This window comes from Halichoerus grypus, chromosome 15, assembly GCF_964656455.1.
Source record: "Halichoerus grypus chromosome 15, mHalGry1.hap1.1, whole genome shotgun sequence".
In the NCBI taxonomy this organism is placed as follows: Eukaryota; Metazoa; Chordata; class Mammalia; order Carnivora; family Phocidae; genus Halichoerus; species Halichoerus grypus.
In genome coordinates this window covers 47,379,689-47,394,342 of record NC_135726.1, presented here as the reverse complement: position 1 = coordinate 47,394,342, position 14,654 = coordinate 47,379,689, and the positions used below count along the sequence as shown (strand labels likewise).

At 49.7% G+C, this 14,654-nt stretch overlaps 1 protein-coding gene across 3 annotated transcripts; it reads left to right on the top strand.

Annotated features, from left to right (window-relative positions):
* Nucleotides 1-634: 634 nt before the first annotated feature.
* On the top strand, nucleotides 635-13,086 carry FBXO27 (F-box protein 27). 3 transcript variants are annotated; one of them, XM_078062435.1, is made up of 6 exons: nucleotides 635-774; nucleotides 975-1,371; nucleotides 1,522-1,633; nucleotides 1,717-1,812; nucleotides 6,015-6,150; nucleotides 12,676-13,086. In XM_078062435.1, exons 2-6 carry the CDS (start codon nucleotides 1,020-1,022, stop codon nucleotides 12,742-12,744), a joined length of 765 nt encoding a protein of 254 aa, XP_077918561.1. In that variant the 5' UTR covers nucleotides 635-774; nucleotides 975-1,019; the 3' UTR covers nucleotides 12,745-13,086. The 3 variants fall into 3 exon arrangements, with proteins under 3 accessions (XP_077918561.1, XP_077918560.1, XP_035950834.1); XM_078062434.1 differs by lacking the exon at nucleotides 12,676-13,086 and adding an exon at nucleotides 9,973-10,068; XM_036094941.2 differs by lacking the exon at nucleotides 12,676-13,086 and adding an exon at nucleotides 6,744-7,490 and having other exon boundaries at nucleotides 638-774.
* Nucleotides 13,087-14,654: the final 1,568 nt, after the last annotated feature.

Genomic DNA, 14,654 nt, shown 5'->3' with positions numbered 1-14,654 from the left:
TTCTAGAGCCAGCCTGGCTGGGTTCAAATCGAAGCTCTGTCATCTACTAGCTTGGCGACCCTGGGCAAGTCACTTGGCCTCTGCCGGCCTCGGTTTTCTCACCTGTGAAGGGGGCACATAGCGGTACCCACCTCAGGGGGTCGCCACCCTGACTGGTAGGAAGACGCTCTGTAAACTGTGGCCGGTGTTATTTCTGGTTAGAGCACTTATTTTTGGAGTCAAATAGATACGCCTTTGGCGCCTACCCCACCTGTTTTCTCCCGCGAAATGGAGATAACGTTGCCCCACCATAAAGGCGATGGGGATTTTTAAAGGAGTGAACGGGTGTGAGGCCTCCCGCCCGGACGCCTGACCAAAATAACTGCAGTTGCTCCTCGCCAGGCGTCCTGCGGCGGAGTTACCCGCACTCCCAGAGGCGGGCGGGTGCGGACAGACCCCGGATCCCGGCGGCCCCGCCCCTGCCTCGTCTGCGGCGTCAGGTCCGGTTCGATAGTCCTCCCCACACCCGCCACCGTGGGAATACCCGGGAAGGAGGGGGTCTGGCGAGTACGGATGGTGCGGGAAGGGGCTGCCTGGGGGCCGGGCTGGGGCCGCTGGGCCGCCAGAGGGAAGAGAGCGCAGAGACCGGCCGGCCAGAGGGAGGCTGGGGTGGGGGCTGGGAAATGCTGGCTGGTAGAAAGGGAGGGGCTGGCGAGTAAAAGGATGGACGCTGGGAAGGGGACGCAAGGGGACAGGAGAGAGCCCGCCGGCGAGGGGCCCTGGCTGTGATCCAAGGTAGGACTCGGGGGGCGCGCCGGCCCCGGCGGGCGCGCGCAGGGCCGGGTGCGCGGGGCGGGCTGGATCGGGCTGGGAGGTGGGGGCTTGGGACCCGGGGCCGGAGCGGGGCGTGGTGGGGCCGGGGCGGGGCCGGCGGCAGCTGCGCGCGCGCCGCGGAGGCTGCGGGCCCCTGACTCCTTGACCTTACTCTCCCGCAGTCACCGCCGAACCTGGCGCGGGCTGGCGGGGGGTCGGCGGGGACCATGGGCGCCTCGGCCTCCCGGGGCCGGCCCGCCCGGGTCCCCGCGCCGGAGCCCGAGCCCGAGGAGGCGCTGGACCTGAGCCAACTGCCACCGGAGCTGCTCCTGGTGGTGCTGAGCCACGTGCCGCCGCGCACCCTGCTGGGGTGCTGCCGCCGGGTGTGCCGGGGCTGGCGCGCCCTGGTGGACTGCCAGGCCCTGTGGCTGCTCATCCTGGCCCGGGACCACGGCGTCCTGCTGCCGCTCGCCCGCAGCTGCCTGCCCCCAGCCCGCGACGGCAGGCCCAGCCTCCTGGGCCGCTTCTGCGAGCGCCGCCCGATCGGACGCAACCTCATCCGCAACCCCTGCGGCCAGGGTGGGGAAGCGCGGGGCCGGAGGGCGGGGCGGGGGGCGGGGGCCGCTCTGGGGGCGGGGCCGGGGCGGGGCTCCATCGGAGCCGGTGGGAGGCGGCGGCCCGCGGGTGGGCGGGCGAGGAACTTGGGCGCAAGCCTCTTGTATTTAACAGAGGGCCTCCGGAAATGGATGGTGCAGCACGGTGGGGACGGCTGGGTGGTGGAAGGAAACAGGTCAACGGTGCCCGGGGCCCCCTCGCAGACCTGCTTCGTGTCTTCCTTCAGGTGAATGTCCCTACCCCGCAAGGGCCGGGCCCGTTGTGAGGAAGACCTGCCCGTTCTCATTGACTTTTCTCCCTTTTTCCTAGCTGGTGTCGCAAAAAGCAGGTGTTGGACCTGGAGGAGGAGGGTTTGTGGCCAGAGCTGCTAGATAGTGGCAAGATTGAGATTTGTGTCTCTGACTGGTGAGTATGATGACAAAAACAGCCCTTTCCTCAGCACTGACCACAGGCGCCATGACCATTGCGTGGGTGACTTCATTGAGGCCACCTCTAACAATCCCTTACAGATAAAGAGATGCAGCTCAGGGAGGTGAATGACTTAACCATTGAGCCCCTCTCCTCACCCCCAAATGGAGCCGGATTGCAAGATGCCAGATTGGATCCAGTTACAGGAGGACTTGGCCCAGCTCAGTCTTGTCTGTGAATGACATGCTCCTTGCCTTAGGAGGTCGCAGTGTAGGATAGTTGCCTAAGTTGACATTCTGGAGCCAGACTTTTCCAGGTCCCTGGCTCTGCATCTTTATGGCTTTGGGCAAGTCCCAGTGTGCCTCGGCATCTCCATCTTTACAAGATAGGGTCACATGTCAAGCACATAGCCAGTGCTTTATAAGGGTGAAGTGTTTTAGTTGTGTTTTTTGGGGTTTTGTTTTTTGTTTTTGTTTTTCTGAGCCTTGATCCCCTGAGAATGTATATTTCAAGACCTCAGATTTTTCAGAGCTTTGGGAGCAATCGAGAGGTTCAGAAAGGGGAGGAGATTTGCTCTGGTGGCACAGCTAGGGATTGGGGAGACCTGAAATTAGGCTCAGACTCCTCTGTAGAGCTTATGCTCTGTAGTGATGGTCTTGAAACTAGGATATGTGTACACGAAGACTTTCCAGTGACCCAGATCATTTCAAAGGAGGCAATTCCAGATCCTCTACAGCTGTGTTCCGTGGTTCTAAAATCACCAGCTACATATCATATCTCTGGTGGTAACATCATATGGTTTGTCCTTGTCCGGTCCCTTTCTCAGAGTCCTCAAGTCTTACAGAAAAAGCAAGCCCCTCACTATGGTGTGTGGCCCCCCAGATGTAAAGACTACCAGAGAGTTAGGCAAAGTGACTGCTTGAAATTTCAGCCTTACCAAATTCACTTTTACTTCGGTTTTTTGTTCTGTTTTTAAGTAGGCTCCATGCCCAACATGGGGCTTGAACTCATGACCCTGAGATTAAGAGTTGCATGCTCTACTGACTGAGCCAGTCAGGTGCCCCCAAGTTCACTTTTTTTTTTTTTTTAAGATTTATTTATTTATTTGAGAGAGGCAGGGGGAGGGAGGAGAGACAGATGGAGAGGGAGAGAGAGACCCCCAAGCAGACTCCCAGCTGAGCACAGAGCCAGACGTGGGGCTCAATCCCACAACCCTGAGATCATGTCCTGTCCAAAATCAAGAGTCCGACACTTAACCAACTGAGCCACCCAGGCACTCCCAAATTCACTTTTAACTAAAGACACCCTAACTTACCCGCACTCTGCAAATCCATCTCATTAGGAGATGTGTTTTACAATAAAACTGTTTTTAATTTAGACATTAGTTATCAAGCTGTTGTAACATATTTGTGTTGTTTTGGTCAGCGGTGTGCCCTTTGATCGTAACAATTAGTGGTTCCCAAATTTTGCTGTCCATTCCGCAGGAACACTGAAAACTCCCAATGCCCGGGTCACACCCCATCCCAGTTAAATCAGAGTGCTTGTGGGTGAGAGCTGGGTCTCAGTATCTGAGAAGTTTAGAGCTGACTGCAAAGTTAGCGGGCACGGTCCCCAAGACCAACCTCACGTCGACACCAGCTGTAAGTTTGGGGGATTCGCAAAACCACCCTCACCTTCCATAATTCACTGGGAAGACTCATAGAACTCACTGAACGATTACATGATTACAGTTTATTACAAGGAAAACATAACAGGTCAAAAATGAGCCAAGGGAAGAAGAGCTAGGGTAGCATCGAAACACAGAAGTACCAAACACAGAGCTTCTGTTGCTCTCTTGCCATGGAGTCAGGATGCAATCCTGCCCTGGCAGCCATGTGACAATATGCATGGAATATTGCCGACTGGGGAAGTGCACCTGAGCTTCATTGCCCAGAATTTCTATTGGGGCTTCATCCCGTGGTTAATCTCGGACTGCTGGTCAGCTGATAACACCTGACATATCCTAAGCCACATCGTTGTGTCTTCCTGGAGTGGCTAGCCCCCACGGTGAGACTATCTGTGTGGATGCGACCACCCCCCACTGTAATCCCATTGGTAGGCTATCCGGTATGACCCAAGGTCCCCAGGGAAACAAAGATACTTCCAGCAGCCATAATATTCCAAGGATCCAGAAAGAACCTCCCAGAAGCTGAGAGCAAAGCCCCACCATACCTCCGGACAAGGCTAAATTCTTTGCTATACAATATCTTGTCAACATCCCAGATGATTCCAGGGGTGCCTGGGTGGCTCAGTCATTAAGCATCTGCCTTCAGCTCAGGTCATGATCCCAGGGTCCTGGGATTGAGCCCCGTGTCGGGCTCCCTGCTCACCGGGAAGCCTGCTTCTCCCTCTCCCACTGCCCCTGCTTGTGTTCCTGCTCTTGCTATCTCTCTCCTGTCAAATAAATAAATAAATAAATTCCAGATGATTCCAATCTGCAGCCAAGTCTGGGAACCACTGCTGGGTAATAATTCAATCCCAAAGGAAAAATGTTAACACTTAGATCTTTATGGTCACAGAAAAAAATTTTAATTTCTGTTCATATATGTATATTTTGGTATGTGGTTGGCAGAGCGCAGAATTGAGGGGCAGTCTTTTGACCGGTCAGAAGAAAATAAGAATATGTCACTATTACATGAGGACAGAATTGTGTGGGAGAAGTAGAGCAGACATCTAATTCTAAGAAGTAGAATGATGAGAAGTCTCTGAAAGAAACTTATTTGTGTATTTTTACAGCCCGTTACCCTTGAGTTAAACTTTTAACTTCTAGCATCAAAAGTGTACATTTTTTAAGTTTACATATTTTATTTATTTATTTATTTATTTAAAGTGTACATATTTTAGGTATGTGATTCTGAATTATCACAGAGTGAACACATCCATGTTACCAGCTCCTTTCCCATCATTACCCATCCAGGGTAGCCGCCATCCTGAATTCTGTTACCATAGATAAGTTCTGTTCATCTTTTTTTTTTTTAAGATTTATTTATTTGGGGCGCCTGGGTGGCTCAGTTGGTTAAGCGACTGCCTTCAGCTCAGGTCATGATCCTGGAGTCCCGGGATCGAGTCCCACATCGGGCTCCCTGCTCAGCAGGGAGTCTGCTTCTCCCTCTGACCCTCCTCCCTCTCATGCTCTCTGTCTCTCATTCTCTCTCTCGCAAATAAATAAAATCTTAAAAAAAAAAAAAAATTGCTTTAAAAAAAAAAAGATTTATTTATTTGACAGAGAGCGAGAACACAAGCAGGGGGAGAGGCAGAGGGAGAGGGGGGAGAGGCAGAGGGAGAGGGAGAAGCAGGCTCCCCACTGAACAAGGAGCCCGATGTGGGGCTCGATCCCAGGACCCTGGGATCATGACCTGGGCTGAAGGCAGATGCTGAACCAACTGAGCCACCCAGGCGCCCCAAGTTCTGTCCATTTTTGTACTTGAGAGAGAGAGTCCCACAGTATATGTTTTGTTTCTAGCTTCTTTCAACTGCATGTTCGTAAATTGATTCCTAATTGTGTGTAACCGCAGTGAGTTTGCTTTCATTGCTGTATACTATTCTATTATGTGCATATACCGTAATTTATCCATTTACCATCGATGGACATTGGATGTTGTTGTGTTTTGTTTTGTTTTTAATATTGCTGGGTATCCCGTCGTGACTAAATATAGATTCCCGTGGTCCTTTTATTTTTTTTATTTTTTAAAGATTTTATTTTTAAGTAATCTCTCTACCCATGTGGGACTCAAATGCTCCACCGACTGAGGCAGCCAGGTGCTCCTCCCGTGGTCCTTTTCAATGACTGATATGGAAAGTTGTATTTTAAAATGTCAATGTACCCATTGGAAATTACATCTTTTGCCACCGTTTAAACATTGAGCAATTTCCATTGTCACCTGAATAATACTGGAGGAGGTGCCCTGAAGGGTGGCTGCTCGGAGTCACTGCTTCGAGAATGCATGTCCTTGCGCACCAGCTGGGGACCTCGTTTAGTACAGGTTCTGAGTCACTGGGTCTGCAGTGGGGCCAAGCTCCCAGGTGACACAGGGCGTGCGGAGCCGAGGACTATGTTTTGGATTTGCAGACACGGGGAGGCCATTCTGGGGGGAGGCAGGCAGACACCCAAAGAGATGAGGTGGGCACGTCCAGCCTTCAAGGCCTCCCTCCTCCCGCAGGTGGGGAGCCCGACACGACAGTGGCTGTATGTACCGACTCCTTGTCCAACTTCTAGATGCCAACCAGACTGTCCTGGATAAGTTCTCTGCTATGCCCGTTCCCATCCAACAGTGGAACAACAATGTCTGCTTTCAGGTGAGTCTCTGGCAGGGACACGGGGAGAGGGGTGGTGGGGCCTGGGAACGTTATCTATTACCTCTTGTGGTTTCTATAAGGAGGGCTCTGCTGGGGATGCTTCTGGTTCCTGTCTCTTGGGCAGTTGCTTTCAGACAATGGCTGGAGCTGAAGAGCTGGGTGGGGTGTGTGTGTGCGTGTGCGTGTGTACATTTGTGTACGTGTGCATATAGCAGCTGGTGGCTTCATTTAGTCCCAGAGCTTCAGTGTGGCATCTCTCTGCGAGGGCTGGTTTGAACTTCCTCAAATCATGGCCACCTCAGGGCAGCCAGACTCAACTTACTAGTGGCTCAGGATTCCACCAGGAAGGTTCTAGAGAAACCAAAAGAAGCTACATTGCCTTTCCTGACTTAGCTTTGGAAGTCACTTGGCGGAAGTCACTCAGCATTACTTCCGCCATGCTCCTGGTTACGAACAAAACCCACCCACCCAGACTCAAGGAGACGGGAATTAGGATGAGGAACTGTGCGATTCCGCTGAGCCAGAAGGCCCCAGGCTCAGCTTTTGAGAAGAAGGCTTGGGTGCAAGCTGCCTGATCTCTTCTCTACCTACAGGTCACCCACGTGTTCTCCAACATCAAGATGGGCGTCCGCTTTGTGTCTTTCGAACACTGGGGCCAGGACACGCAGTTCTGGGCTGGTCACTATGGAGCCCGTGTGACAAATTCCAGTGTGGTCGTGCGGGCCCGGTTGTCTTAGTCGAGGGCTGTCCTTGCGCAACAACCTGACCGGTGCCTTCTAGGACTGGGGACCACTGGCCAGGACTTCTCATTAACCAAGGGCACGTACCTCCCTGGCATCCTGGGTACTCCAGGATCCCTTCGAGGGTTCTGCCAGGTCCCCTCTTCAGGTTCTAGAAACTACTAGAAGAAAGTTCTTACTTCAAAGTTACCTACTGCTGTTATAGGGCAGTCCTCCCTCCGGAGGCCCTCTGATTCAGCCCCAGTCCCATCTGGCCTGTCTCCTCTCCTTTCTGCTTTCAGGGGGCTTTATTGGTCCCTTTAGAGAAGGCCGCTCATCTCTGAAGTAGAACCTCGTCCTTATAGCTGGGAAAATTCCAGCCACCTTGGGTGGCAAACTTAACCCCCTACAGCTTCGAGGCTGGGAACCAGGTCTCACAGCTGAAAGTCAGCCAGCTCAAAAAATGTGTGGAGACCCTCAAGGACCCCTGTGATTGTATGGTGTATAAAATTATTTTTTATTTTGAAATTTTGCGCAAACATCGAGAGAATAATATATCAGCGACAACTATCTGCCGATCATATGTAATAAATTTATTATTTTGCCAAAAGTGCCTCAGATCTTTGAAGTAGGAAATATAACTTTACTGTCTTGGTTACTACTTGGTTTGAAAGCAACAAATTGTCCCAGTGGGGGAGAGGGAACTACAGAAGAAAACTCCCAATAGAAGGGACAGTGGGTCTGGGTACAGCATCAGGGTGACACCACACTTGTGACTTTCTAGATGGGAGCCAGGATCAGGCTGTCCTCATGCCAGTCCAGGGTCATGGCTAACTCACGGCTGGTGGGTCAGTGAAATGTTCTAGGTCATCTTTTTTTTTTTTTTAAGATTTTTTTTTTTTTTTTTTTTTTTTTTTAAAGATTTTATTTATTTATTTGAGACAGAGAGAATGAGAGAGAGAGAGCACATGAGGGGGGAGGGTCAGAGGGAGAAGCAGGCTCCCCGCCGAGCAGGGAGCCTGATGCGGGACTCGATCCAGGGACTCCAGGATCATGACCTGAGCCGAAGGCAGTCGCTTAACCAACTGAGCCACTCAGGCGCCCTTTATTTTATTTTCTTAAAGATTTTATTTATTTATTTAATTGACAGGGAGAGAGAGAGAGAGACAGCATGAGAGGGAACACAAGCAGGGGGAGTGCGAGAGGGAGAAGCAGGCTTCCCGCGGAGCAGGGAGCCCGATGCGGGGCTCGATCCCAGGACCCTGGGATCATGACCTGAGCCGAAGGCAGTCGCCTAACCAACTGAGCCACCCAGGCGCCCCTAAGATTTTATTTTTAAGTAATCTTTACACCCAGTGTGGGGCTTAACTCACAACCCTGAGATCAAGAGCCACACACTGTGCTGATGGAACCAACCAGTCGCCCCCAGATGTTCTAGGTCTTCTGATGTGATGCACCTGAAATGCGCCATTGCTTTTGCTGTATCCCAGGATGAACTGCTCATTGGAGGGGTCAGGCCTTCCGCCCCTTTCTTGCCGTAGAAGGGAAACACCAGCAGAGAAGGAGCCAAACACACCCAGAGGTTGGCATGTTTTGCCAGTTTCTTAAAAAAGGGGTTGTGACAGGTTGAAACAGACATAAGAGTCATGACCAGATGGAGTGTGTGGGCCTTGAGTAGATACTGGTTTGGACAGTTCAGCTCTAGATGGTATTTTTGAGTCAACTGGGGGAATTCGGATATGAGGAATATGGGAAACATCTAGGAAGGGAAAGATGGAGACCACTGCCTTAAAAAAAAAAGCAGCCATATAATTTAATTTTGGCACGTGTTGTGTGTGTGTGTGTGTGTGTGTATGCCAAAGTTAATGATACCACTTTATACACATATGTGTGCATACAATTATTTATATCCTGGATTACCTTCTGGGTGTGTGTGTGTGTGTAGATATGTATGTATATATATTCAGAAGAATAAGAATATTACCTATAGGGGCGCCTGGGTGGCTCAGTTGGTTAAGCGACTGCCTTCGGCTCAGGTCATGATCCTGGAGTCCCGGGATCGAGTCCCGCATCAGGCTCCCTGCTCGGCAGGGAGTCTGCTTCTCCCTCTGACCCTCCCCCATCTTATGCTCTCTCTCTCTGTCTCATTCTCTCTCTCAAATAAATAAATAAAATCTTAAAAAAAAAAAAAAAAAAAGAATATTACCTATAGGAGCACCTGGCTGGCTCAGTCCGTAGAGCATGTGACTCTTGATCTCAGGGTCGTGAGTTCAAGCCCCATGTTGGGCGTGGAGCTTACTTAAAATAAAAAAAGAATATCAACTACAGTGTTAACAGGGTTAGTGCAATGGTGATCTCTGGCCGTGGTGATTTTGTATTTCTTTTGCTTATCTGTATTTCTCATTTTCTGAGTGTGTATTGGTGTATAGAAGTGACACAAGAAGACGAATACATAGTATCCTCCAATGCAACCTCCCTCCCCTTCCAGGAGGAACCACATTTCGAAGGCATCTTTGCTGACAGGGTTTTTGCTCGTTTTATTTTGTTATGGAGAATTTGAAATATATACAGAAGCAGAGAGAAGAGTGTTCTAACCATGTATTGACTCCCCAGCACCAGTTTTATCAGATTATGGCCAGTCTTCAGCCCACATCCCCATCGATTCTGCCCTCTTCCATATTGTTTTTTTTAATACTTTTTTATTTTGAAACAATCTTAAACGTAACAGAGAAGTTATAGGTATGGCACAAAGCCTTTTCCCCTTGAAACATATAGTACATTTCCAGCATTACTGCAAAATTCTTTTGTGTGTATTTTCTACATCTGAGGACATTCTCCTGCATAACCACAATACAACCATCCAAATCGTGATGGTCCCGTCAATTCAATAACTGCCCCAAAGGTCTAAGCTAGCTGGCCTTGCCTTAGAAAGGCCTGTTGGCAAGGCGACCAGGTGGCTCAGTCGGTTAAGCATCTGACTCTTGATTTTGGCTCAGGTCATGATCCCAGGGTCATGAGATCGAGCACCATGCTGGGCATGGAGCCTGCTTAAGATTCTCTCTCTTCCCCTCCCCTCTTCCCACCTCTCTCTCTTGAAAGAAAGAAAGAAAGGAAGGAAGAAAGACAAGAAAGAAAGAAGAAGGAAGGAAAGGGAAGGAAGGAAGGAAGGGAAGGAAGGGAATGAAGGAAGGAAGACCTTTTTGCTGGGCTGCCTGGTTGGCTCAATCAGTTGGACATCTGCCTTCGGCTCAGGTCATGATCCTAGGGTCTGGGATTGAGCCCCACGTCGGGCTCTCTGCTCAGTGGGGAGCCTGCTTCTCCCTCCGCCTGCCGCTCCCCCTGCTTGTGCTCTCTCTCTCTCCGTGTCAAATAAATAACTAAAATCTTAAAAAAAAAAAAAAAAAAAAGGCCTGTTTGCAAAGTTGGTCCTTAGCTGGCATCTGGGAACTTGAATTTTGGAAGTGTTCCCACCATTACCTAACTGATAAGGGTGGCTCTTGGCGCTTAGACTATTTGTGCAAACAGTATGGTTTATGCTGAACACTTGCTGTCATTCTGGGGGTCTGGGATTTTGGTACAAGCCAGGCGGAAAGAAGGTGTCTCTAGGACTAACCCCCCAGTGAAACCCTGGGGTGCTGAGTCTCTGATGAGCTTCCCTGGGCATCACACACCTGCTGCTACATTTTTGTTGCGGGGTCAAGAGTACACTGCATGACCCCTCAGGGGAGGGAGCGGACCCAAGGAACCTGCCCATAACCCTCCAGTGTCTGTATCTTTTTCCCTTATGATCCAGCTGTGCATACAACCGCACCACTGTACTCGGGTGAGTACAACTATGTACTGAGTTTCATGAGTCCTGGCAAATATCTGAGCATGGGGTAGTCCTGAGATTATACACACAGACACACACACACAGAGACACACACACACACACATGTTGGTTTGTTCTTTATATATTATGACATTTTGAGAGCTTAAAAGGCCTTTTTGGGGCGCCTGGGTGACTTGGTCGGTTAGGCCTCTGCCTTTGGCTCAGGTCCTGATCCCAGCGTCCTGGGATAGAGCCCCATGTCGGGCTCCCTGCTCAGTGGGGAGCCTGCTTCTCCCTCTACCCTTCCCCACTGCTCATGATCTCTCTCATTCTCAAATAAATAAATCTTTAAAAAAAAAAAAAAAGACCTTTTTGGCTGGGGAGACATTGTGCCTTCTAGCCAATTCTTAGAGACAGCAAAGAACCCAGCCTGAGAATGCCTTTGATACACAAACGAACCAATCCAGAGCCAGACTTCCTCCAACCGGCTCCAGGCACTATTCCTCAGCCTCATCGCCCAAGGGCCAGGTGCCAGGCAACTAGGGACCACCCCAACTGAAATCACGCACACTGACCAGTCCTAAATGGCTCACCCTGCCCTGCCTTTCCAGAGGAACCCCAATAAAGGCCGTGGCTTAAACCTTCCCCTAGGTCCTGCCTCCTGCCTCCTGGCCATGCTGTCTTTCCCATGGGTCCCTGCGCGGCACCCCTCCTGTCTCCCGGACCCGAGTGTAATAAACTGATTTCCCGAGCCTCTCCTCCATCTCCCCTTGTGCCTGCACCCAACACACCATCTTGTGAAAGAATACAAAACAATAAAATGTTGTATGCTTGTAATACACACTAGAGAGATCATCCGGATCAGGGAGAGCTACTGCAGAAACAAGGGGTGTGCGTGTGTGTGTGTAGGTGCGTGCGTGGGACACTCTTGTTTTTGCAGCCAATGGGGTATTGGAAATAAGCACAAGGCTCTGTAAATAATGATTTTTGCTATAATTTTGGCCTGTTGGAGCCTTTAGAGAAAAGGAGGCAAGATGCAGAGAGGCCACTTTCGATCTACAGGCAAATGCCCCTTTGGAGTTTTATTTTACCTTCAGTTTGATTGTTAGTTTTTTTAAATAGATCTTTTTTTAAAGAGCAGTTTGAGGTTCATGGTGAAATTGAGCAGGAAGTGCAGATCCAGCATATTCCTCTCCCCACACGGAAGCCTCCCCCACTACCAACAGTCCCCACCAGAGAGGGACATTTGTCACAGTCCCTGAGCATACATCAACACGTTATTTATGACCCAGAGTCCATTGTTCACATTAGGGCTCACTCTTGGTGTCATACATGGTATGGGTTAGGACAAATGTATGGTGACATGTATCCACCATCATAGTATCACATGGAATAGTTTCACTGCCCTAAAAACCCTGTTCTGCCTGTTCGTCCCCTCCCTCCTCCTCCCCGACCTCTGGCAACCGCTGATTCTTTTACTGTCCCCATAGTTTTGCCTTCCAGAATGTCATGGCTGGAATCATACGGTATGTAGCTTTTTTTCAGATTGGTTTCTTTCACTTAGTAATATACACTTAAGGTTCTTCCATGTCTTTATATGGCTTGATAGCTCATTTGTTTTTAGCCCTGCATAATAGTCCATTGTCTGGATGGACCACAGTTTACTTATCCATTCAGCTACTGAAGGACATCTTGGTTGCTTCCAAGTTTGGGCGATTATGAATAAAGCTGCTATAAACATCTGTGTGCAGGTTTTTGCGTGTGGACATAAGTTTTCAACTCTTTGGGGTAAATGCCAAGAGGCTTGATTACTGGATCATATGGTAAGAGTATGTTTAATTTGGTAAGAAACTATCTTCCAAAGGGGCTGGCCCCCATTGTGCATTCCCACCAACAATGAATGGGAGTGAGTTCCTGTTGCTCCTCACCCTCATCAGCACATGGCGTTGTCAGTGTTCTGGATTTGGGCCAATCTTTTTTTTTTTTTTTTGACAGAGAGAGAGAGAGTGCACAAGCAGGGGAAGTGACAGGCAGAAGGAGAGGGAGAAGCAGGCTCCCCACTGAACAGGGAGCCCAACGCAGGGCTCGATCCCAGGACCCTGAGATCATGACCTGAGCCGACAGCAGACGCTTAACCGACTGAGCCACCCAGGCGCCCCAGTTTGGGCCATTCTAATAGGTGTGTAGTTGGAAGCTCTTTCTGCCCACCAGTCCTATCCCCACAGTTTAATAAAACCACCTTTTTTTGCACTGAAAAAAAAAAAGTAGGTGTGTAGTAGTAGCCCATTGTTGTTTTAATTTGCATTTCCCCAATGACATATGATGTCAAGCATCTTAGATGCTTATTTGCCATCTGTGTTATCTTCTTTGGTGAGATGTCTGTTCAGGTCCTTTGTTCATTTTTGAATCAGATTGTTCATTTTCTCATTGAGTTTGAAGAGTTCTTCATATATTTTGGATAGCAGTTGTTTATCAGATATGTCTTTTCCAAATATTTGTCCCCCCGGTCTGTGGCTTGTCCTCCCACTCTCTTGAAGGAGTGTATACTTTCGAGTAGGTCAATTTGAGCTCTAAGATTGACAAGGTAAAAAGGGCTTAGGAAAGCTGTTCTCCTCATTGGGACTTGGAACAAGATCTTCCAGTTCTTCCACAGAGCTTTGCTGCTGCCAAAGAAAAGCCTCTGGCTTTTCTGGATTCCTGCACTCACAGATCTTAATTGCCTGGACCTGACTCTAAGCCCGAACCTGATACTGTTTGCTGGGGACTGTTTCTTTCTCAGCATGAACTGTGCTCAGTGGAAACGAGGCATCCACTCAGTGAACAGGGCTTCACTCTGGGACGTTGGCAGGTGGAAAACAGCCTGAACTGTGCAAACATCATGGACCCCGGCTGGACCACCTGGGTCACATAAGAATGCCCACAGGAAGGGGCGCCTGGGTGGCTCAGTTGGTTAAGCGACTGCCTTCGGCTCAGGTCATGATCCTGGAGTCCCGGGATTGAGTCCCGCATCGGGCTCCCTGCTCAGCAGGGAGTCTGCTTCTCCCTCTGACCCTCCCCCCTCTCATGTGCTCTCTCTCTCCTCTCATCCTCTCTCTCAAATAAATAAATAAAATCTTTAAAAAAAAAAAAAAAAAGAATGCCCACAGGAAAAGGCTTCTTTTTGGAAGGAACTGTCGAAAATCAAGCTACTGCTCAGCTCTCTATTTCTGGTGTGGATCCTAACTTCTAATGCAGTTCTATCTTGTGATTCCTGCCAAGAGCTGCAAGCTGGGGGAGAGCCCATCACAGGGACTGTGACCCCTCTGGGCACATCACATTGGACTCTGGACCCCTGTGGAGGGGTGTTGCACTGCTGTTGGCTTGTGTTCTGCTTTCCCGATTAGTGGCAGTTTGCAACGATGAACTCAGTCTGACTCTACTTCCCTCCTCTTTCCCCTGATATGTGCACCTCGGGAAGGCAGCTTGATTACTAAATGCAGTTGTCCTCAGATGAGGCTGATCTTCTTCAGGCTGCTCACTGGATAAATGATCAGGACAAAAGGGGTAGGGGTTGTATTAAATGATTCTGAAAATTGTTGAATATTCAGGTTTTTGTCCTGACCAATTCCTGGATATGGTGTGTCTTTCTCTCTCTCTCTCTTTTTTAAAAGATTTTATTTATTTATTTGACAGAGAGAGAAAGAGAGCACAAGCAAAGGGAGCCGCAGGAAGAGGGAAGCAGAGGGAGAAGGAGAAGCAGGCTCCCTGCTGAGCAAGGAGCCCGATGCAGGGCTCCATCCCAGGACCCGGGGATCATGGCCTGAGCCGAAGGCAGCCGCCTAACCGACTGAGCCACCAGGCACCCCATGGTGTGTCTTTCTCATTAACTTTTATAAAAATGTTTTTCTCTTAAAAAAAGCATAGAAGACACTAGAGAATCCCTTACTGCAGAGATAAAAGAACTAAAATCCAGTCAGGCCAAAATTTAAAATGCT